The 22,724-nt window shown below is 50.0% G+C and overlaps 2 protein-coding genes across 4 annotated transcripts in view; one reads left to right on the plus strand and one right to left on the minus strand.

Moving 5' to 3' along the window:
- The window catches only part of TG (thyroglobulin), a gene marked incomplete at its 5' end in the record, with an annotated part of 218,933 nt that overhangs the window by 21,053 nt on the left and 175,156 nt on the right, over positions 1–22,724 (minus strand). Inside the window, 2 exons of the mRNA XM_081071189.1 lie at positions 9,938–10,105; positions 11,097–11,261. Of these exons, the coding sequence (XP_080927315.1) occupies positions 9,938–10,105; positions 11,097–11,261 (333 nt within the window). The remainder of the gene's footprint in view (positions 1–9,937; positions 10,106–11,096; positions 11,262–22,724) is intronic.
- Positions 3,048–22,724, plus strand: part of SLA (Src like adaptor) — a 57,610-nt gene continuing 37,933 nt past the window's right edge. The window contains exons 1-3 of one of the 3 annotated variants that reach the window (XM_081071192.1): positions 3,050–3,970; positions 4,657–4,889; positions 15,745–15,886. The gene's annotated coding sequence lies outside the window, so the exon portion shown is untranslated. Of the gene's footprint in view, positions 3,971–4,656; positions 4,890–15,744; positions 15,887–22,724 lie in introns of all 3 variants that reach the window. The other 2 variants (XM_081071193.1, XM_081071191.1) reach the window with 2 other exon arrangements.

The following is a 22,724-nucleotide window of genomic DNA, read 5'->3' on the forward strand; positions in this document are numbered from 1 at the left end:
TTGCTTCAGGAGCGGCCAGGAGAGGGCTCTTCCATGGTGGTTGGCAGCTGCCAGAGCTGGGGGTCCACAGGAGGAGAGGCAGAGCAGGCCATCTGCCAGGCGTCCATGAGCTGGTGCCCCCAGCTCTGTGGGGCCCCAGTGAGAAACCCCCAGCCACTCCTCTTTCCTACTGGCTCCCTCTCTTGCCACACCAATCCCATGGTTCAGCTAAAAACCCAGGGTGCTCCTCAGGGCTCTCCCCATACCTGCACAACCCTCTCCTTCGCAGGGAATTCGCCCATCCTGAGCCCTCCTCAAATCCAGTCCCTTTTCTTGGACCCAGGGACCCTCCTTTCATCCACGAAAAGGGAAGGTCCACCAAGCAGGGTCTCTGTCTGCCCCCCTCTGTGTTCCCAGCCCAGGGTGTGCACTCAGGAAGCCCCACAGCCCTCGGGCTATCCCCTCCTCCACCGGCTGGCTACTCTCACCGAGGTCAGTGATGGCCCCGGGCACCCACCCCAGCTCACCGTGGTGATGCTCACCAATCCCTTCCTGGCACCCTTTTCCACTCGACTCAACGACCCCCACCCCATCTTTCCCTAAACTGCTCTATCTCAGGCTCACGTCTAGAATCCCTTCTGCTGTCTTTTAACTCTTAACACACTTTTAAATGCTGGGGCTCCTCAGCTGCCACCTCTGCCCCCTTCTTTTCCCCTCCTGTCCATGGATGTTCGGGAGGTGTTACCATTTCCTCCTTTTGCTCCCACAACGGGCTGTGAATTAATGATCCCTAAATCTTGCTCCAACCTGGACCCCAAACTTGCATACCCAAATGCGTCTCACCTTCTAGGAATCTCTCAGGTCTCTCACACTCAACATGAGCACAGTTTAATTTCATCAACCACACATGTTCTTCCTCACCTCCAGAACTTTCTTCCCCTTCTGTTCTCAGTGACTAAGCCCAGTACTCCGTCACCTGATTAAAAAAGAGATGTTTCCTGTCTCCTTCCACGTCCCCATTTCCTGCAACGTTCTAGTGTACCCCCGTCTGTTGACTGTCCTTCTAAGGTCATCCTAACCCACGCCTCGTGTCCACTCCTTCTGCCCTCTCCTGGCTCCTATCCTCACCATGTCTTCCCCATCGCGGGGCAGAAGCACTCATAGAGTGTGGCAGGTGGGGGCTTTGTACACAGAAGATCCTTAATTACTTTATCCATTGTTTACTCTCCAAGTTATGCCAAATGGTTATGATGTCATAGGTCTGAGACGGACAGACCCAGAGTAAAACACCCAAAGGAAAAATAGGCAGCCTATCAGACTTCATCAGATTCTTGTAGGTCTAGATGGATGGATGGATGGATGGATGGATGGATGGATGGATGGATGGATGGATGGATGTCCCCGGAATTCTCTAAAGCCCTGAGGTAGGTGGAGACACCAAAACTCATTTGTTCACTTCGTGAACATAAATGAAAGACCCACGGTCAGCCAGCAACTGTGGATTCATATTTCACATGACACAGATCTTTCTATGGACAGAGAGTTGGGAAGGCACCTTGTCAACGAGCGAAGTGTCCCCATGAAAATGGGTTGAGCGTTTGCCTCCAGGCGAGGTGACAGTATAGTGGAATCGGGGTGGGTTTGGGAAGACGCGACCACGTCCGCATTCCTCACGCTCCCCTCAGCCTCCTCTGCTCATCCTTCCCTTCCCCTCACTCAACCGAAACGGCCCCTATCAAGGTCACCCGGGACCTGCCTCCCTATATCCTGGCAGGTCCAGTGGTCAGATCTCTGCCCTCATCGGACACCACTTCCAATGACATCCAACACTTGACTTCTGCTTCCTTTCAGAAGCTTCTTTTCCTTTCATCAAAATGACATCAACTCTTCCTGGATTTCTTCCAAACCTGTATCTACGGCTCTGACTTCTCGCCCGAACTCCCAATTCCTATACCCTACCCCCAGTCCAAGATACACCCCACGTCGGGTCATTTCACACCGTTACCATAATTTCACTTACTCGCTCGCTCCCTGCCCCTCACAACAGAGTGTAACCTGGTCTCTACTTCCTTTGTTATCTTTCCATAGTCAATTTTCCCTAGAGCTGTCAGAATGTTCTCTTTAAAAGAGATAAATCAATACAATCACTTCCCAGTTTAGAACATGCCAATATCTGCCCACTGCAAGTAGAATAAAATCATTTTTCTAATGGCCAATGAGACCTTAACAAACATGTCACTCTAACACATCCAACTTCCTCTCCCACCACTCTCGCCATTATCCACGGGGTTTCCTGTCACTCTGGCCTTCTCTGTCCCACAAACAAGCCCTGCCCCAGGGCCTTTGCACTGGCTCTTCACCTAGATGTCCCCAAGGCTGGCCCTTCTCATCACTCAGCCCACAGTCACCTCCCTTGCCCCCTAGCTAAGGGACTGTTCCCCATTGCACCTACTTCCTCTCCCGTTACCATTTCATTCTCTTAAGAGCACTTCTTCAAGAACCGAACTTCTGAATTTATTTCCTTACAAAGCATTGTCTGTGTTCTCTCACTGGAACATAAACCCCACAAGTCAGGAGCTTTATCTGTTTGGGTGACAATTTTCCTTCAGAGCCTGGAGGAGAACCCTTAATAAACATGCACAGGATAGATCCAAGAATTAACACATGGGCGGCTCCTGCTTCTACTACTTATTATGGGTGTGAAGGGCAGAGGGGCCCACGTCTCCAGCAGGCCCAGCAGGCCCAGTGCCCGGGCCCACCACGATTTTAGGGGCTAGTGAAAACATTTTCCTTTTAGTTTCTTTTAAAATCATGAATAAATAAATAAATAAATAAATAAACAAACAAACAAACAAACAAATCCTATACAATAATGAATCCAGCCTGATTTACATTCATCTTTTACCAGTGCCGTAAATAATACATATGATTGAGTAAATAGTAAATATAATTACCGCACTTACCAGTGCAGTAGCAAATACAATGTTTCCTATTTTGGAGGCACACATCTGACCATGCTGATCCTCAGCTTTCTCTGAACTGAGAATGACCCCACCTGGCAGGGCTCTGGGGACAATGAGACCAGGTGACATGCGGAAGCGTCAACTCTATTCACCGTGTGTGCGGGCAGCCCAGAGCCAGGGAACCGGACAGGGTCCCCCGGGGCGATGGGAGCTGTCCCTGTGGCCTGGAAGGCCTCTCAGACTGCAGGAGGCAGGCAGGGCTGGTCTCCCCGTGCCCACGTGAGGGATAAGAAACTGCAGTTCACTGGTTCAGCAACTTGCCCGAATTGTGTGGCGGAAGCAGGGAATTGAGACCCATTTTCTGGTTTCAGGTCCTGGGCCGGGCGCCCGGGGTCAGATCCTAATGCCCCACACACCCCTGAGTGAGGGGGATTCAGTGCAGCAGTGTCTCTTTTCAGGACATTGTGTGTCCCTGCTGGGACTCCTGCATGGTCCTCTGCTATAATCTGTCACCAGAGGCTTGATGTTCCTGTGCTGGGGCTGGTGCCAGCGCCTAAGGCTGCCAGGTGCTGCTTTCCAACTCTCAGACGGGTGGCGCTCCCCCTCCGCACCCCGCAGGGACCCCACTCCACCTGCTCCTGGACCAGGCCAACTCCTGGCCAGGCTCCGGGGCAGGCAGCAGTGGCAACGTGCTGTTTCTGATTTGTCTTGATTTCCTTGAAGATGCCTTTGCTTGCAGGGGCAGGCAGACCATTGCGTCTTGGAACAAATCTGCTTTTGATCATGCAAATTAATGCCCGGTTAATGTAGGCAGACTGTCAATTTTACCAGTTAGGAAGAGAGAGAGAGAGAGAGAGAGAGAGAGAGAGAGAGAGAGAGAGAGAGAGAGAGAGAGAGAGAAGGGGGAAAAAAATCCCACCACAGCGACTGATGAAGAATTGCAACAGAAAGCCGCTACTTCGGAGAACAAGCTCATTCTCGGAGGATGGAGCCTTCCAGGCGTCTCGGGCAGCCCTGATGCCCTACGGGTATGTTGTAAACTTGGCGGGTGTCGTCAGGACTCCTTGGGTGGGCCTCCTATGGTGGGATGGCAGCCGAGTCAGGGTCTTCTCCTGGGCTCGCAGGAAGCCCTACCCACCCAATCTCTTTGGTAGGCGGGAATTTGGTGGCTCTGCTGAGGTGACAGGTGGGTCTCAGGGCAGCACCTCAGTGAGGCAGGGAGACCCCTGCCTCTCCGGTGCCTTCCCAGGAATCTGGCTCACATGTGTTTGTGGCTCGGGCTCTAATGGCATTGATGCAGGGTTGGCAGGAACAGAAAGCATGTGTGTGTGTGTGTGTGTGTGTGTGTGTGCGCGCGCGTGTGCGCGTGCGTGCGTGTGCGTGCGTGTGTGTGCATGTGTGTGTGCGTGTGTGTGCGTGTGTGTGTGTGTGCGTGTGTGTGTGTGCGTGTGTGTGTGTGCCACGATTTGGAAAATTGGTCTCAGGCCCGGAGATGCGATTCAGTGATTGTCTGTCCTGTGTATTCCTGCTTTCCCTAGGTAATTCTCTGGGTCAGGGAGAAGAGCTCTGGACACCAATCATAATAGTACAGCTAAAGAATGAAGTGAAAAACTAATACTGATTGAGCCCATCCTATCTGCCAGACACTGGAGTGTATCTGAATCCTCTCAAATTCTTTATGAGAAGATTCACTAATAATCCTCTGATTTTACAGAGAAAGAAAGTGAGACTCAGGCTCTGGGGAACTCAAGTGCTCTCGACTACAATCAAGGACACCCAGGACACTCTCCCTGCTCTGTTGACAGACGGCTGGGGGACAGGTGTCCTGGTCAGTGCCTTCATCACCGTGTCACTCCTGCTGGCAGTGCCACTGTGGGTCCAGTGACACCTCTCCCACGACTGCCCCCTGAGGTCCTGCCGTACGACGTTCATCTCTCCATACAGCAGGTATCAAGCTGCATTGTAGTTATTTACTTTTGCTCTTGTTCGATCTCCTTACCTGACTGTGAGCTCCCTGAGGGCAGATTTAATTTGTGTGAATTCCCTAAACACCCAGCAGGGTGTCTGGCACAGAGGAAGTGACCTCATTAAGTGTTGCATGACTAGACAAACAGGTCTCCATGTTAGAAAACATGTGGGACACTCTGTGCTAGGTGGGTGTGGTGATTTTCTGCCATTGATCCATCCTAATTCAGATAGGGCAGGGGCTGGGCTGGTATCAGAGGAGAAGGAATCTCTGGGTCTGAGTCCTCGGCGATGCACCCTTCTGGGGCTCCCCTCAGCTAATGGTCCTATGGACCCAGGTCCTACGGAGCTTTCTGGGAGAAAACAGAGAAACCTACAAACCCAACTCTAAACACATGTCTTGAGCAGGTTGAGATAAGGGAGGGTAACCCACAGGGTATCCATGAGTAAGATGTTTTAAAACAAAAGAGAAACTAACCCTGTGTCTAGAGGACAGCTGGTAGCTCACTTTCCACTTGTGTGTCTACACTGCCCCATGGCAGCTCTGTGTTGGGCAGGATTCTGAGGGTGCCTCTCGGCTGCGGGGTGCCAGTGTCTGTACCATCCCTGCTCTAGAATTTAGCACATGCAGGGTCCTGGGCAAAGCACCCCATTTGGAGACGCAGGACCTGACATGGAGACTTGGCTTTGCACATGACTAGGTAGATGACCTTGGGACAATCATTAACCCTCTCGAAGCCTGTTTCTTACTTAGCACTACGGTGTTGAATGCTGGTTCCTGGGTTGTGGTTGAGATAAAGTAAGAAAGTGGGTGGAATCCCAAAACCCTTTGCATAGAATGGCCCTATTCCGGCTGTGTTTGTGTACACATGAGTGCCCAGTGCACTCAGTGGTGGAGGGAAGGCCTGGCTTTTCCCATTGTGCTATAAAAGAAAGAGATGCCCTTTGGAGTTGGGAAGACCTGGATCTGCATTCTGCCTCTGATCTGAGGTCCCATCTGAAAAAGAGTGACAATAATTCCTGCTTCCTAGGATTGATGGGGGATGGATTATTTCATTGAAGACTGCTAGGTTACATCCTGGCAGATGGTACATCATCTATAATTTCATTATTTCAATCTAATAAAGATCCGCTGAGCCCTTACTGTGTACCAGACACTTTCCCAGGAACCAGAGATACAGTGGAAAGCAAATTAGATAAAGTCTCAGTGTCCATGGGGCTCACGTGCTAGGTGAGGAAGAAATATAAGAGGCACAGAAACACACGATAATGTGTTGAGGGGTGTAAGTACTGAGGCTGGGGGGCAGGATAAGGGGGGAGAGACTGCTGGGGATATGGCTGCCCTTTCCCGCCGAGTGTTCAAGCAAATTCTCTCTGAAGAAGCAGACCCTGAAGGAAGTGTGGCAGTGAGTTACTTAGAGAAGAACATTCTAGAAGAAGAACAGCAAATGCTGAGACTCTAAGGTGGGAGCGTGCTCTGCATAGTTGAGGAACGCCGTAGGGACCAGCTGGGATGAAGCACAGTGAGCTAGGGGAAGTAGAAGTTGGGGGGGTCAGAGAGCAAGAGTTGGGGCCACGTCAGGTGAGGCCTTGGAGGTCGTTGTGAGGAACGTGGCTTTTTCTCCAGGTGTGCTGAGGCCATGGGAGGGCCCTGAGTAGAGGAGTAACATGACCTGACTTCTACTGTAAAGGGATGACTCCTGCCACTGGCTGTCACAGATCACAGGGGCAAAGCCAGACACAGGGAGATCATTGTGGGGGGGGGCATCATAAAATCCTGGAGAAAGATGATGGCATGGGTCAGAGTGATGGCAGAAGACGTGGTGAGAGACAGGTGGCTGGATTCTGGATGCATTCTGACGCTAGAGCCCACCAGATTTGCTGATAGAATGCTGGCAGGATGGGCGAGAGCAGAGCCCAGAATGACTCTGGTTTGGAGACCGAACGTGCAGAAGCGTGAGCTGCTGTTTGTTGAGATGGTGACGGGAGAACCTGCTGGTTGGGGGCAGGGGCAGAGGGGGAATCAGTAGTTCATTGGGATGGGTTAAGAGTGAGGAGCTATGAGACATCGAAGTGAAGAAGTCCATCAGACTGTGAAGTAAAGGAGCCTAGCGTTCAAGGGAAAAGTCCAGGCAGGGCATAGAAAGTTGGGAGGAGCCAGCACATCATGGCATCACAAGTGTGGAGCTGGCTGCCACCCTGACTATGAGTATTTCCCTCTTGCTCTCAATTGTCCACATCAGCACCTAGATGAGCTCCTGGAAGGATAGGATGAGGCTCACAAGAGCGGTTCAGTGGTCACACAAGTGTGTGTTCCCAAGAGAATGAGAGGAGAAGGCAGGTGAGAGAAGAATGGTCTAACAGAGAGCAAATGTGCAGAGGGAGCACTGCCCGGGACTGGGGCTTGGACAACGGCAGTGAAACAGAGCTGGCGCTGCTCTGCCATGCCCTCCTAGCGGTTTCCCCATTCTGGACATGAGGGCACACTTTCCCAGGCCCGTACTGGTGTGGTTAGTGAGTTCCTGTCAGCAGACATTATTTTTTCTTTGCAAATGGACCTGGGAAATGTCTCCTTGAAAGCGGCAGAGGGAAACACAATGAGAGGAATAAAAATGCATTGTTCTCTGGATCCAGCAACATGGTGGGAGGGGCTCAGAAATTGAGGACAGAGTTGGGAAACTCCCAAACAGCTGCTGGGAGCGGACCAGGAAAGACCAAGGCAGCCAGGTGCCCAGGCAACCCTCTTAGAACCGGCTGGCATAATCAGACAATGTAGACTGGGGCTGTCCTCAGTCAACCACAGCCCCAAATCTGCCAGTAAGAGCTCCCCTCTCCCAGATCCTATGCATGGCTTTTCCAGTGCCCTGCGAGGATATGGGAACCAGCTGCCAGCGCCTGCTCCCTCCCACCTGCCTGGGATGATCCCAGCCTCCCGGGAACATAAAAGTAGTTCTTCCTCTTTCTAAAAGTCAAAGATGGTGGGGATACATTTTCAGCACATGGTCCAAAGAGTCAGAACTGTGAGGATATAATCGCTTCTGCACAAAGATTCCCACCTCCTGCCCCACAGGGCGAGGTGAGAAGGAGGCGTTGCCCAGAAAAGGGTTCAGTAGCCACGTGTTTCCATTATGTCCAGACCGGAGGCCATTGTCTCCAGCGTGGAGCACGGACAGGCTGCAGCACAAATAGGAGAACGTTCATTTCTTTCTCATGCTTTGAATTTTCTTTTGTTTTTAGGAATGTTTTATAATATTATAATTCAGCATATTACTACAGGAGTACACAGGTACATAATTCAGATTACAGTGCCTCTGCTTATTAGGTTGATGCAAAACCAATTGCGGTTTTTCCAATTCTTTGTAACCTTTTAAACCGCGGTTACTTTTGCACCAACCTAATACTCAGTTTTAACTGATGTGGGGCTTGATCAAAGGTAATTTGAAGACTCCTATTTTAGAGAAGAAACGCAGAGGGCTAGTGGTGAAGAGTGGCATCTCAGTGCTTCCTGAGCGGTTAGTCTGGTTCACTAATCCAGTTGCAGCCCCTTCGGGGAAGGCTGTGTTACAGATGAGTGCCCAGCGGAAAAATGTAGATGGATCCCGGCAAAAGTCCTTTCTTCAGGGCTGTGGGTCAACTGGACCGAAGCTAACAGTGACCAAGCTCTGCTCTGTGACACCCCACAACACACTCGCACGCAGCTCTCTCTCTCCAGATACATATACACCAATATGTATGCATATATGTTGTAGATGACATGCACATATATGTATGTGTAGTAATAGTAGTAATATGAAGTTCAGAACATTCTTTTTCACACTGCCGCACCTCCCGACACAGCCAATGGTAATTGCTTGCTGCATATCTTTCTACACCTTTAACCTTTCACAGGACTCACAGAATTTGACACATTTACATATTTACAGCTAGGTCTACCTTGGTTGTTTTTAAAATAGGAACGCTGCCTTAATTTCACATTCCTCTGCATTCTCAGTTTTTGCTCCCCGGTTCTCCAAGATTTCGCAGGCATCCCCCAAGCTGTCAGAGACCTATCTAGTGTGTTCTTTTCACCTTCTGCATAACACGTAATAGCTTGTGTGTATCGTAATTTATTCAGCCTCTTCCCTGTTAATGGACATTTGAGTTGCTTCCAATGTTTGGCCACAATAATTAATGCTGTGATACACACCCTGGTATGTTCCTCAGGTCAAAGTGACACTTTTGTTGCTGTACGATAGATTCCGCGAAGTGAGATACTACCCCAGGGAACAGAGCAACCCAAGGAAGTGTAAGATCCGTTTGCATTAACGATCTTTTGTTGCCGTTTCTGTTCATTCCAGTTATGTTGCCTTATAGTTGATAGAGGCAGACCCAGCCTGTGCTGAGTGTGTCCTCACTGGGTTTCATGCAAGAAGGGGTTGGATGCGCTTGGCTCCTTCCAGGGTGAGCCACGTCCTAGTGAGAGGAGATGGCACCTGGCCAGAGAAGGAAGTGTGTGTTCAGGCAGATAAATGACCTCACAACTTATCCCCACTTGGTTGTGTCGACAACAAGCCACGCGAAGCGGCTTGCCAAGTGCATGGGTGTTCTTACCCGCTGTTCTGGGTAAGAAAACCAGAGTGAAAGGCTGGTGTGTGTGTGTCCCTGCCAGGATTGGGAGACGGTGCCCCTTCATCCAGCTGCCTGGCCTTCTCCCAGTCTCAGTGGGACAAGCCTCCTTCATAGCCCAGGGGTCTCCACGGCCAGCAGCCCTGAAGCTAGAGCCCTTTGGGGCACTGTTGCCCACAGTGAGGCACCCACAGAAGCAATGTGTGCACACGTCTGGGTCTGTGCTGCTGAGAGGCTGCAGGTGTTGTGTTTCTGAACCCCCATCACCACCTCCCATGCTCCTTACAGAGCCATTGCACACAGCACTTTTCCAGCAATTGTTTTGTAAACAAGCGAGTAAGTCTGTGACGCTCAACCAAGGGCCAAGTTAGAGGACCAGAGCCAGGGCCGCCCCCAGCGGGCCTCTGAGGCTTGCGTCCGCCTACCTTCACAGCCTTCGCTCTGCTGATGAGCCCGTCGTCCTGAGAACTGCCGAGGAGCAGATCGACCCGCGCCCGCGGGGACCTCTGCAGCGCTCTGGCTGGAGCCTCCCGGAGAAACTGGCCATCGACCACAGGGCCCCAGTAGTGGAAAGGGCCACTCACAGCCAGGAGCTGTACCGGGTGCAAAGGGATACCAATGTTTATATGGATTTCCATCCTTTTTAAAAAAGTGGTACTGAAATAATCAATTACATTGCTTCACTGCTTAGGTCTTAACCATTCTGAACACCAATCCTGGTTATCCATCTGGGGCTGTATTGGGAAATCAGAGCAAAATGACTGCCATGAGCAGGCAGGGCCCCAGGGGCTGGCAAGGCGAGTCTTGCTCTGAGCAATGGTTGGTCCCAGGGGAGCTTCCCAGAGCCTTCCTGCCGAGGTGACAGCCAATCATCCACAGAGAGGAATGGGTAAGCCTGAGCCCGTAGGTGTGTAAGGCAGAAGGAGACATCGAACAAGGATGAGTTGGTGGCCAAAGGCAGGCTATGACAGGGAAATGCATCACATCTGGCCACTATCCAATTAGCTCACATTTAGGGGAACTGAGGACCAGAGCCACGCCACGTCTGTGAGCCCAGGCTCATTGCTGAAGGGACAACAGTTGTTCCTGCTAATGTCCCATTCATTAATGTCAGGCACGGCCAGTGACTATGGGCTGTGAGCAGGAGCTTTGCAGGCAGGGAAAGGGAGCACACAAGTGCTCTTTCTAAGCGGGTGGGGTGGCCCCACTACACTGCAGCATGACCATAATGCTCAGTACGTGTAGCGGTGACCTGACGAGTGTCACCACAGTCCCAGCACAGGCAAGACCCTTTGCATATGTCACTTCATTTATTCTCCTACTGTATAAGGCTCACACATTATCCCATTTTACAGATAAAATCCCAAGTGCACTGAGGTCCATTGGCCATCAGTACCCAGGTGTGGTCCATTACATACTGGGTCCTGCGAGCACTGGGGACCCGTAAGTGTGCAACCCAGTGCCAGTTGGTCATCGACCTACTGTGTGGCCCTGGGTGGGTCACGTCTCCTTTCGAGGCCCAGTTTCCCACTTGTAAAAGATCAGAGAATGCCCCTCCCCACCTTGTTGGGGACAAGTGCTCACCTTGGTCTGGGCATCATTGAGGATGTTGGCAGGCTTCTGGCGGAGGCAGGATACCATGTCTTGGATGGATGAGGTGGGGCAGCCGACCTCGTCTGCCAAAGCAGCTGCCTGCTGCTGAGCCCTGTCCTTCCCAATGACAGCAGCGGGGGCCAGCACGGAGCCACCCTGGAAGAGAAAGCGGACTCAGGAATGACAGTCGAGATCTCCTGCTCCCTGCTCAGCCCAGACACCTCAGTGTACATCAGGGCTCCGCACCCTTCCTGCATGCCTGGGAGTCCCAGAACCCTTCCCGGAGAAGCCCACAGGCATTTGGGTCAGGGCTGCTCCATATCCTTAGCATTCTGTGTCATCATGAGCGAGGGTCCCTCGGCCTCAGTTTCCTCACCAGCCGCGTGAGGGCCCTGGGCAGGGTGATCTTCAGTCCTGGCTACAAAGTAAAGTTGCTCAGAGATGCAATGGGCTGATGGTGGTTGAACAGGGACAAAGATCAGACCTGTCCTCTGGGAAGAACACTCTGTAAAAGGTAGGACAGCATCCCACCACCACTCCTGGGGGCTCCTTAAACAGCAAGAGTTCCTGGCTCAGTTAAGACTGGTGCGGGCTTTAAACTAGAAGCCCACCTAGAAGATGATGGAAACGGTGGCTGTGAAAGTCAATTGTGCCAGCAAAATTATTGGAAGTCTCTTAAAATTTCAGGTTGCTGGGAGCATTTCCTCTCTAAGAGTATAGGTTGGTGGGAGCTGGGTTCCAGGAGGAAATTAAGAAACATGAGAATTGAAAGAAAACAAACAGCAACAACAAAAAAACAGGTACGTGAGGTTCAGTACCTCGCCCAACAGCTCCCAGCTGGTGAGTGACAGTCGGGACTCAAGTCCCAGCTGCCCACATCTGGCCACGCCACCAACCCCACACTGTGCCACGGGTAGTTTTACATCCAGAACAAGACGGCGTGTCCTTGAGCTGAGCTGTACCCTCTTAATCCAATGTAAGGAGAGCACTGCTCTGGCTGACTCCATTCTAAGCCCTACCCTGAGCTAAAAATAGCAGAAACCAAAAGTACCGGAAACGTATAGCTCAGTTTCCTCATACGTGAAATGGGTACACCAGAGGGTGCCGCTGTCACTGCATTGGAAGAGGAGCATTGATGGAAAGCAGAGGGAAGCATTCTGGAAACTGTCAAGTGGGGTGCCCGTGCTCATCTGGGTCATTAGTGCTGTTATCCGTTGTGTAAAAGAGACACCAGAGGAGAGCAGACCCGTCCTCCTGATTGTTCAGCTGGACGTGTTTTCTGGAACAAGTGAGCACATTTCAGCACTGGCCCTAAAAAGGTTCCAGGAGTCAGGACTGAAGGGACACAGGCAAAGCAGGGGTGGGACAATGAGAACAGCTATCCTGGGATGGCACTGGGAGGAGCGGACACAGAGGGCAGCGGGAGGGCCCAGGGCCCAGGACCAGTCGTGTCCCCAGGAGCGTCAAGGCTCTGAGTCCCAGAAGCTAACGCAGCATGCTCCAGACGTGGCTTCACGTGTTCCTCCTGGGGACTGTGGACAGAGGCAGCGACTCCATGTAACCCCTCTGGGGTGTGATTACTGAGCATCACGAGAGCTAGATAACCGGCGTGGCGTGTTTCCGTGTGTCCTCAGCATTGCACGGACGCCAGCTTACTGAAGCCTCGCAGCCTGCCAGGGGGCAGGCGACATAGCAGTGTTTGGACGAGGGCTTAAGACACTGAGGGTGAGAGACTTGCTCCAGGTCGCAAGGCTAGTAAGAGGCAGAGGCAGGCCCTGACGCAGGTGGCCAGGCCCCAAGGCCAAGTTCATAGCCACTAGTCAACCTTTCATACACCTGGTGGGTGCTTGATCAAAGGTGGACGTACTGTTGTCACTGTTATTTCTACTCAGCTGTCAGGTCCAAGGACGCACCTCGTGGCCAGAGTCAGCGGAGAGGCTGGACAGTCTGAAGCCACGTCGAGGGAGTGGGAAGCATGGCGGGGGGGAAACCTGACATTGTCACAATGTGTCCGAGAGCTCCGAGATGCTCAGAACAGGGCTGGCAGCCTGGTCTCTAGACTCAGGACAGGACAGACAGCGTACACGGCTTCCTATCCTCAACTCGTTTAGATGAGCTCAGCGTCTCCCGCCGTCGGCTGGACTGCTGTGGGGTCCTGCACTGTGGATCTCCAGCGAGTGGCACGCTCTGAGCTCCAGCAGCTGCAGACTAGGGAGAGCCCCAGGCTGATGGTGCGAACAAGCAGCAATGAAAATAAAATGCCCAGCCAGCCCAGGCCTGGAAATTCAACAACGGTGACAACAGACAAGGGTCAGGATGATTTAGCCCTTGTGTGGTGGCCTTGTGCCTGTGGCTGTATCTTTCCAAGGATGAGGGGAGCAGCTTTGGTGAGATGTGCTTTGTCTAAAGAGGACACACACACACACACACACACACACACACACACACACCCCTCAAGGTACTCAAAGTCAAAGCCCCAGGTTCTAAATTGCAAACTGAGCCGCAGGGTGCTGAGGTGGGGGGGCGCTGAGCCTGGCTTCGCCCCCAGTGGGGCTGTGGGGAGAGGTGGATTTTGGGATGGGACCCTCTACTGTTTTCAACACTGTCTACAGCTATAAAAAGCCAGAGTTCCTGATATGGTTAGGAAGTGGTTAGAGGCGTGGGTTACGCTGATACTGCACGCCGGCTTAGAGAACTTTCCTCTCAAAGTGTTTTGTTTTAATCGATCTTTCTGAAAGAAGCCTTTTTCTTCATGGAAAATCAGTGGTTAAACAAGCCAACAGCAAGCTTAGCCCTCACTGTAAAGCACTTGGTTGGGGGGGTGGGGAAGGGTGCTATACAGAGTTGTGCAAAGATCAGGGGCATTGGGGCACAAGGACGGGCCGTTACTCACTGTTGAGGTGACCTTGAGCATGTGAATGACAGCTGGGGGCCTCGATTTTCTCATCTGTGAGTGGGGATGATAACCCATCGTGAGGGTGCACGGGGGGGCAGGGGGGCAGGGTGTAGTTCATATTATTGTTGGTGTGTGGGGGCTCACAAGACCCCTGGAGGGTTTGGGGGAGCCGATCGTCTCAGACTGCCCAGTCACACCAGCACTCCCTAATCCCTGGACCAGTGCTTTATCTAAATCTGACCTTGCTATTAAAGGCAATGAGTTTCCGCTTAGTGTTTCATTTTTTTTTAATTATTATTATTTTTTTAACTTTAAAAATAGTGTAGGGAAAACCACAATTGCTGACCACTGCTTTTTCTCCCTGCAGCCTCCAAACCTTATAAGGTGTCTTGACCTCAGCTACTGAGGTGACCTCGGTTAGTCACCACAGAGGCAGGACTTGGCCTTGTCCAAGCACACATACAGACACAGCCAGTCACAGACAGAAACACACACACACACACACACACACTCTCTCTCTCTCTCTCTCTCTCTCTCTCTCTTTCCTGAAATGGACACCCAGAGCTTCTCAGGAGGAACCACTCACGGGCCTTCCAGGAGGAAGTCAATGACCACAAAAGCCATGAGGGGGAGATGCTGGGACAAATGTGGACATCGCAGGAGGGCCGAATGGCCCCTTTTGAGGGGGATCAGTGAGGGGGCTCTGGGAGGTCCCTCCAGGAGGTCCCTTCCTAGCACCCCTCACATGTGGATTTCCCATCTATGAGGGGGATGGTGACATTTACCTCATGGGAAGGAGGGGAAGTGTGGGGAGCTCGGTGCCCTGTGGGTGCCACGTGATACCAAGGAGTTAACTCACAGCGCTTGCAACAGTGCACTGCACACAGACATATTGATGAAAAGAATTACCATTTAATTATTTTTCCCATGGCCTAAAAAGTCACTTAAGTAACCCCCTCATTACAAAGCGGGCTGACAGGGAGCAAGTCCCTTGCAAACTCCACCTTGGAGGCATTGCTTACGCTCACATCTGCTTTTTGAAATACAGACCATCCCCAGCAGGGCACAGATACCAATGGCCTCAAGGTGAGATTCTCCATCCTCTGGGTCAAGAGCACGCAGAGGTCGAGATGGTTATTCCTTCACCCCCAGGTCTAGCTCAACGCTGGCACACAGTAGGCCTTCAGCAAATAGTGGTGAACAGGACGGAACTGAAGTGCCTGGCTGGATGGGGTGAGCGGGAGAGGCAGTGTCTGAGACAGGGAGCCCAGTGGAGGGGAAAGGGATGAGGCGTGAACCAGAAGGTCACTGCCACTGCCGTGCATCAGCCCTCTCCTGGTGGCACTCCCGGCAGGTGCCACCAGAACACGGTAGATGAGGTGAATTGGGGGTACTATTGAGCAGCCATGACAGCTCAGAGAGAACTCTGGGACCTAGAGCCGAGATAGACAGTTTTAAAAAGCTGCCGTCCATCTGAGTTAGTATTCTCTTTAATGTTTTCAACACTGAAATCGTCTTCTTTTCTTGACCTCTGACAGCGTGCGTTTTATTCTAATTTGTAGCCCTTCAGTTTTGGCAAAACTTCAGTCAAAGGGGTGATAACGCAACTTTCATCTTGAAATTCTGGTCTTAGGGTGTAAGAGCTCACTTCCCCCTTCTTCTTCTTCTCCTTCTCTTTCCCCTTTCCCTCCTCCCACTCCCCTTCCTCAACCTTCCACTTCCCTCCTCCTTCTCTCTCTTCAGAATCAGCACTTCTTGGTTTCTTGGAGAAAGCCCAGGGAATTGGGATGAGAAAAACCAAGGTGTCGCTTAGCCCTTGCTGATGTCCTTTGACTGTCAGCTGAGGTGGTGCTTTTGCCCTGAAGGATCTTAAAAGCAGATTCAGGTACGAATCCTAGCCTAGGAGAGCATGCCGGGGGGTAAGGCTTGAAGAAGGCTCAGAGAGTGCCTTCCTTCTGCTATGGAGAAGTGTGTGTGTACAAAATACGTCCATCCCCTCTTCAGCCCCAGTTCCCTCAGCGGTGAAGGGCCCGCCTCACAGCCTTGCTGGCAGAGGCATCGGAAACGGGCTGTGTGCGGCGTGAGCACAGAGCCTGGGGCAGAGCAAACGTCCTACGGGCTTCCATGGCGTCCCCCACTCTTGGTTCTGTTCATCCTGCCTGTAGGACACCTGCGTGCCGGCCCTTCACTGACTGACTCGACATAACTGTTCTCTTTAAAACTCTGAAGACAACATCCAGTGTAGAGAAGTGGGGTTGTTCTTCATAAGACATGCTGATGGTAAGAAGCAAAACTTGCAGCAACAACAGGGAGCCTGGTCCCTCTGTGGCACAGGGAACTGAGCACTAGGCAAGGGGTCACACCTGGGCGTTTCCCCTCTGCTGTGGGACACCTTCCGAGCCCTGCAGACCACCCCCCTCAACCTCTTTCCACTGCCATCCTTCCACCTTGAAATTATATCAAATTTTAAGGGGAGTGGGAGAGCCAGTCACTCATGCACGTTTTCTCACGTGATCCCCACAACCAACCTCTAAGTATGATCATCCCCAGCTGACAGGTGCACAGACTGAGACCCAGAGCAGGGAGGTCATTTGTTCAAGGTCTTGGGACTGAAAGTAGCAGAGCCAGGACGACGGAGTTTGAACTATTTCCCCTGCGTAGTACTACCTACCGCTGGAAACGCGATAACTATGCACGTCCCAGACCCTTACTGCCCACCCACGCCTGAGTGGCTGGCGGATGGTGACTCATTCACAAGATCCTTGTAAGGGTGGCCAGGACAGTGAGAGGAAAGCGGGGAGAGTCTGGCTTCTCCCATGGCAGCAGGCTGACCCTGTGGCTCCAGAAGATACGTCGTGATGTCTGCAGCCTGGAAGAGCCACATGGAGACACACCAGAATCCACCCTTGGTCACTTTGATAGGCGTTTATGACACCACATTCTGCTTCATATAAAGCTTTTGCTTATACTAGCTCATTTAAATGCCTACAACCACCCTACGAAGTAGGAAGAAATGATATTATTTTAAAAGAAAACACACGACCTAGTTACAGCAGCACCACCATCACCCACGCCCTTATCAGTGGCGGAAACGGTCCATGACCCCGGGTGGCTGCCTGAAGCAGCAGATACTACTGAACGATATGTGTTTTTTTCCTAGACAGGCCTCATGACTCTTTTCACTTAAAGGAAGCACTTTACACCTCCCCTCCGCCAACCTCACTACTCTTGTGCTTTGGTGCCATTGTGAAGTAAAATAAGGGTGACTTAAACACAAGCACTGTAATACTAGGACAGGCGATTTGCTAACTGAGACGGCTACCAAGTGGCTAACGGGCGGGCAGGGCGCATTTACCGCGTGGAGATGACTCACGTGCCAGGTGGGACAGAGCGGGACAAGCAGGACAGCACGAGATTCCATCACGCCCCTCAGAGGAGCGCACAACTTAAAACCTATGAATTGCTTCTCTCTGGATTTTTCCACTTAATATTTTTAGACTGGGGTTGATGGGGGGTAACTGAAACCGTGGAAAGTGAAACCACAGGTAAGCAGGGGCTGCTCTAATCGCTCTTTTGTACATTCCCCACTTTATTCCAAAAAGAATTTGGAATATACTCAGGAAAGAGCACCAGAGAAGTTTAGTCATGTGTTAGTAAGAGGCTAAGAGAGGCTAAGAACCCAGATTTTCTGACTGCAAGGTGCAACGGCTTTCCCATGACCCCCAAGCTGCATCCACTGATGGCGCAGACCATGTGCCATTCATGAGCATCCTGTCCCCCCTCACCACCTCCCCCAGTCGGGTTCTTTGGCTAGTCCAGCTTTATCATCAATTCCCAGAGTCCCCTATGCATTCAAGCTGAAAGAATGATGGGCGAGTTTTATTAGCTTTTTTTTTTATACTTTTCATAATATTCTACCTTTTCTCCAATGAATTTAGACTAATTTTGTTATTAGAAAAAACACTAATTACATTTAAAAGAACAAGTCCATAATAAAATATAACTAACTCTTGTCAAGAAGAAAGCAGTCGTTCTCACTTAGCATATGAGCCAGACAGTGGACAAGTGGTACGGCCAAGACCATTTCAGAACACTTGCCAGAGGCAGTGAGCGGTGGGACAGAAGGAAGACCCCCGAGGGAGGAAGCAGGTGGCCCTGACTGAGAGGAGTGGTCCCAACAACAAGCCTCACTGTCATCACAGACCTGCCAAAGTAGCAACCCTCTGCACACCCTAGAAAAAGGGCTGAGGTGTGTCACCCTCGTTTGTGGAAAAGCAAAACAGAGCAACTTTTGCAATTTTTAGAGCAAGAATAGCAGCCCAAAAATCCATGGTAAAAAATGCAGGTGCGCAAAACAAAGAAAACTAAAATCACACAGAATCCTCCCAATCAAAGTGGATGACTGTTAACATGACTAGCCTCTCGCAAGTCGTGTGTGTGTGTGTGTGTGTGTGTGTGTGTGTGTGTGTGTGTGTGTGTGTGTGTGTAGGAAATAAGAGAGATCCCATTGGTTTTGAACCTGTCTTTTCCCCTTACAGTCCACTGTGAATATCATCCTCTGCCGAGACCTACTACTTTATGTTTATAACATTCGAATACCAGCGTGCCATCAAGTACTTAGGGAGAGAGTCATAGGGAGGTTAGGAGCCCCTGCTGGCCATGGAATGTGAGACTGGGACGAAAATCCTAGTTCTGATTTATAGCTGTTTGATTTGGACTCTTTCTTCATCTATAAGAAGGCACATGATGATATTGATAGCTTCCCCAAAGATTGTTATCGTGAAGCAATGAGGTGATTTTCATATAACAGTATGGTGCGTTGCCAATTGTAAGTATTCAATAAACGATAGCTATTGTTGCTAATTTTATGTTTTACACAACACTGCAATGTACATCTTTATAGCTAAATCTATTCACAAAGACATTTCTTTATCCCAAGGCATTACTGGGTCAAGGTATACTGTTGTTCTTTTTCTCTTTTCTGAGACATAATAAAAATGGACTGAATAAGCTATTTAAATAGCATATTAAATGGCTTTCCGTTAAATAGCTATCCTGTGAAAACCTTTATTAAAGGAAAATATTTTTGCTTTATATACGAACGATAAACATTTAGATAGTATTTTAAGCTATGTCTCTTGGCCTCTACAGTTAATTTAAAAAATGATTTTATCAAGATATAACTCACATATCATACAGTTCACTCATTTAAAGCATGCAATTCAGTGGTTTTTAGTTCTATTCACAGAGTCGTGCAATCATCACCATAATCTAATTTTAGAACATTTTCCTCATCCTGCAAAGGAACTACGTACCCGTTAGCAGTTACTCTCTATTCCCCATCCCCTCAGCCCCAGGCAACCACTAATCTATTTTCTGTCTCTATAGAGTTGCCTGTTCTGAACATTTTAAATAAATGGAAACATGCAATATGTGGCCTTTCGTGCCTGGCTCCTTTCCCTTCATCCGTGTTATAGCATGCGTCAGTTCTTCCTTCTTTTTTATTGTTGGAAATACTCCACTGTGTGGATATGCAATATTTTGTTTATCTAGTCAACAGCTGATGGGTATTTGGGCTGCTTCCACTTTTTTGTGACTATAAATAATGCTGCTATGATGGACACTGGTGTTCAGTTCTTTTGTGTGGATGTATGTTTTTACTTCCTTTGATTGTACACCTAGGTGGAATTGCTGGGTCAGATGGTAACTCTATGTTTAACCTTCTGAGAAGCTGCCAAAATGTTTTCTAAAGCGGCGGCACCATGTTATACTCCCACAGGCAATATATGAATGTTCCAAACTCTCCATATCCTCACCAACACTTATTATCATCTTTTTTTTTTATTATCACTACAGCCATCTTAGTGGGTATAAAGTGTTATTGTGGTTTTGATTTGCATTTTCCTAATGCCTAAGGATGTGGAGTGTCTTTTCAGGAGCTCACGAGCCATTTGTATATATTTTTTGGAGAACGATCTACTCAGATCCCTTGTCCATTTTTAAATAGGGCTGTCTTTGTCATTGAGTTGTAAGTGTTTATATATTCTGGATACAAGTCCCTTATCAGATATATGATTTGTAAACATTTTCTCCCTTCTGTGGGTTGTCATTTCAATTTCTCAATGGTATCTTTTGCAGCACAAACGTTTTGAATATTGATGAAGTCCAGTCTACCTATGTTTTCTTTTCTGCTTGTGCTTTTGGAGTCATAGCTAAGAAAACGGTGTTTATTCCCAAGGGGCAGGACTCCCGCCTTGCATTCTAAATAGACATATTTTTAAAACTATTTTTTTACCACGTGCTGCCAAACTGCCCTACAGGAAGCTTGTACCTTGGTGCATTTTTATTTGCAAACTTAAATCGCCCACTGACTGTGCCTACACACAGAGGAAAGAGAAGGAAGGTGCCAGCAGGTAATGGGCGCTTGCTGTGTTCTAAACACTATATACTATTCTCAGTTTGTGCTCAGGAAACCTCTGAACCAGGGAATGGTGACTTGTCCCTTTTATTAAAGAATGACAGAGGCTCAGAGAGCATACACGACTTTCCCCAGATCACCCACTGCTTAGGAGTGGGGTTCAGGCTGTTTGTTCTCAAAGGCACTGCACAACCCAGCCTCCATGTGCTGAAGCAAATAGGAATGGAGGTGACTCTGAACTCAACCTTCTTTCTCCGGACATTTTGGTAAACATTGCTCTCCACATGGCTTAGCTACACACTGCCCCTTTAGCTGTGGGCATTCATGGTGGGAGCCCACCAAGGGGGCACCTCCCAGGCACAGCTTGGAAAATGCACAGAGGAGCTGGGCCTCGGCTCTACCCCTTTAGAACGGAGCTTGCTCTCCTGTCATGTTTTTCCTCCAGGTTCTTGCAGACTTGACAAAATGCTTTTTTCCATCTGTCACAAACATTACATCTAATTGCCTCTGTCACCTTCTGGCTGTCAGAAACCATTTAAATGCTTGGCACATGAAAAGCACCAATTCCCCAGGCAAAGGTATCACCCTTTCAAAGTAACACCTGAGCGATGGCCAAGGTGACAAAGAATTTAAACTGCAGGCTCCTGAGTTGTCCCCTCCATCATCAAGGAGCAATTCGTACACACACATTGGGTAGGTGTTGCCATTTAAAAATAATTTCATAATTAGAACTTGTAAAAGTGCCTAGGGGTTCCTTTCTAGTCCTTTATCCCTGTAGCTTTGTTTCAGGAACCAGCTGGCCCAGAATAAGGGCCGGTATATATGTATGTGTGTATATGGAGGGAGGGAGGGAGGGAAGGAGGGAGGAAGAGAGAGAGAGAGAGAGAGAGAGAGAGAGAGAGAGAGAGAGAGAGAGAGAGAGAGAGAGAGATTAAGTCTTGGCCTTTGAAGATGACCGCCTGGGCTTGAACTGTGGTGTTGCCACCTTCTTGTTCTTTGACTGTGAAAAATTAGTCCCCTCTTCAGCCCCAGTCCCTCAGTGGTGAAGGGCCCGCCTCACAGCCTTGCTGGCAGAGGCGCAGGAAATTTCTGTGTGAGGCATGAGCACAGAGCATGAGGCAGAGCAAATGTCCTACTGGCTTCCATTGTGTCCCCTACCCTTGGTTCCCTCCCTTCTTTCCTCCCTCCCTCCCCCCCTCCCTTCCTCCCTCCCTTCCTCCCTTCCATTTTACATGCTACCTCTGCCTCTCCCTCCCATGCAACCTCCCTTCTCCCCTCCCTCCCTTGTAATAAATATTTGATGGTTGCTCTGGTCACGCAAGGTGCTTGTGCCAGGTGTCAATCATTGACAAAACAGGTAGACACCCTGCCTTCATGGAACTTATGGTTTTTGGAAGTCAGACCAACACAGAGATGGGAAAGGGGGGCATTCGGGGAGACCCTTGAAGAGAGTCCCTTCGTGGGGCCCGATATACTCGGCACCACCATGCGCTGGTTCTTTCTTCTTGTGGGAAGGCCGACCCATCTTTGTTCCTAAGCAGAGTTCACCAGGATCTCTGGGCCCTTCCCCAGAAGACCGACTACGTGCTTGCACCAAGGGAGGATAAGACGGCAGGACATGCGTCACTGTCACCCTTATCCTCCCAGGGCTTAGCCTCACGGCTGGCCTGTGGCTAACATTCATTGACTATAATATTCATTTAAATAAACGGATACCCGAGTTAGATCTAGGAAATAAAAGAGTTTGTATATTAGTGCATCTGGAGGAAGTTAGTTCGAAGAACCAAGTTGCAAAGGCTGAAATTGGGCCCTGTTCAGAGACCATCCCAACCTCTGGGAAACCCACTGACCTCTTTGTCAACCCTCACAGAACAGAGAAGCAGGCTGGGTACAGGGGGGTTGAGTTGAGCAATGAGACAAGAGAACAGTTCTACTGAATCAACAAGTTTGTGCAACTCTTCCCAGCAGAAACGTACAGTGATTTGAAACATGACATCTACTTTTCTTCAATCCCCAGAACACCGTCAGCACCAAGAGGCCTCCCAAAGAAGCACAAAGAGATTCTGATGACACACATCTAAGCCCCACTCCAGCTGGAGACTTCAGCTCATCTAAATGGACCACTGATCCAACTTTGGAGATGGTTCCAGAAATAGGAACTCCCATCTCTATAGAAACAATAGGGTCTGATGTGTCCCAGTTGATTTTCATGGTTAGTTTATCATCTTCCCCAGAGGGGAAACGTCAGTACTGACAATGTATGTGCTTTTGCGCAGCAGGCAGACCCACCACCTTCATTTATTCA

Source organism: Rhinolophus hipposideros (genome assembly GCF_964194185.1).
Source record: "Rhinolophus hipposideros genome assembly, chromosome: 13".
NCBI classification, from domain to species: domain Eukaryota; kingdom Metazoa; phylum Chordata; class Mammalia; order Chiroptera; family Rhinolophidae; genus Rhinolophus; species Rhinolophus hipposideros.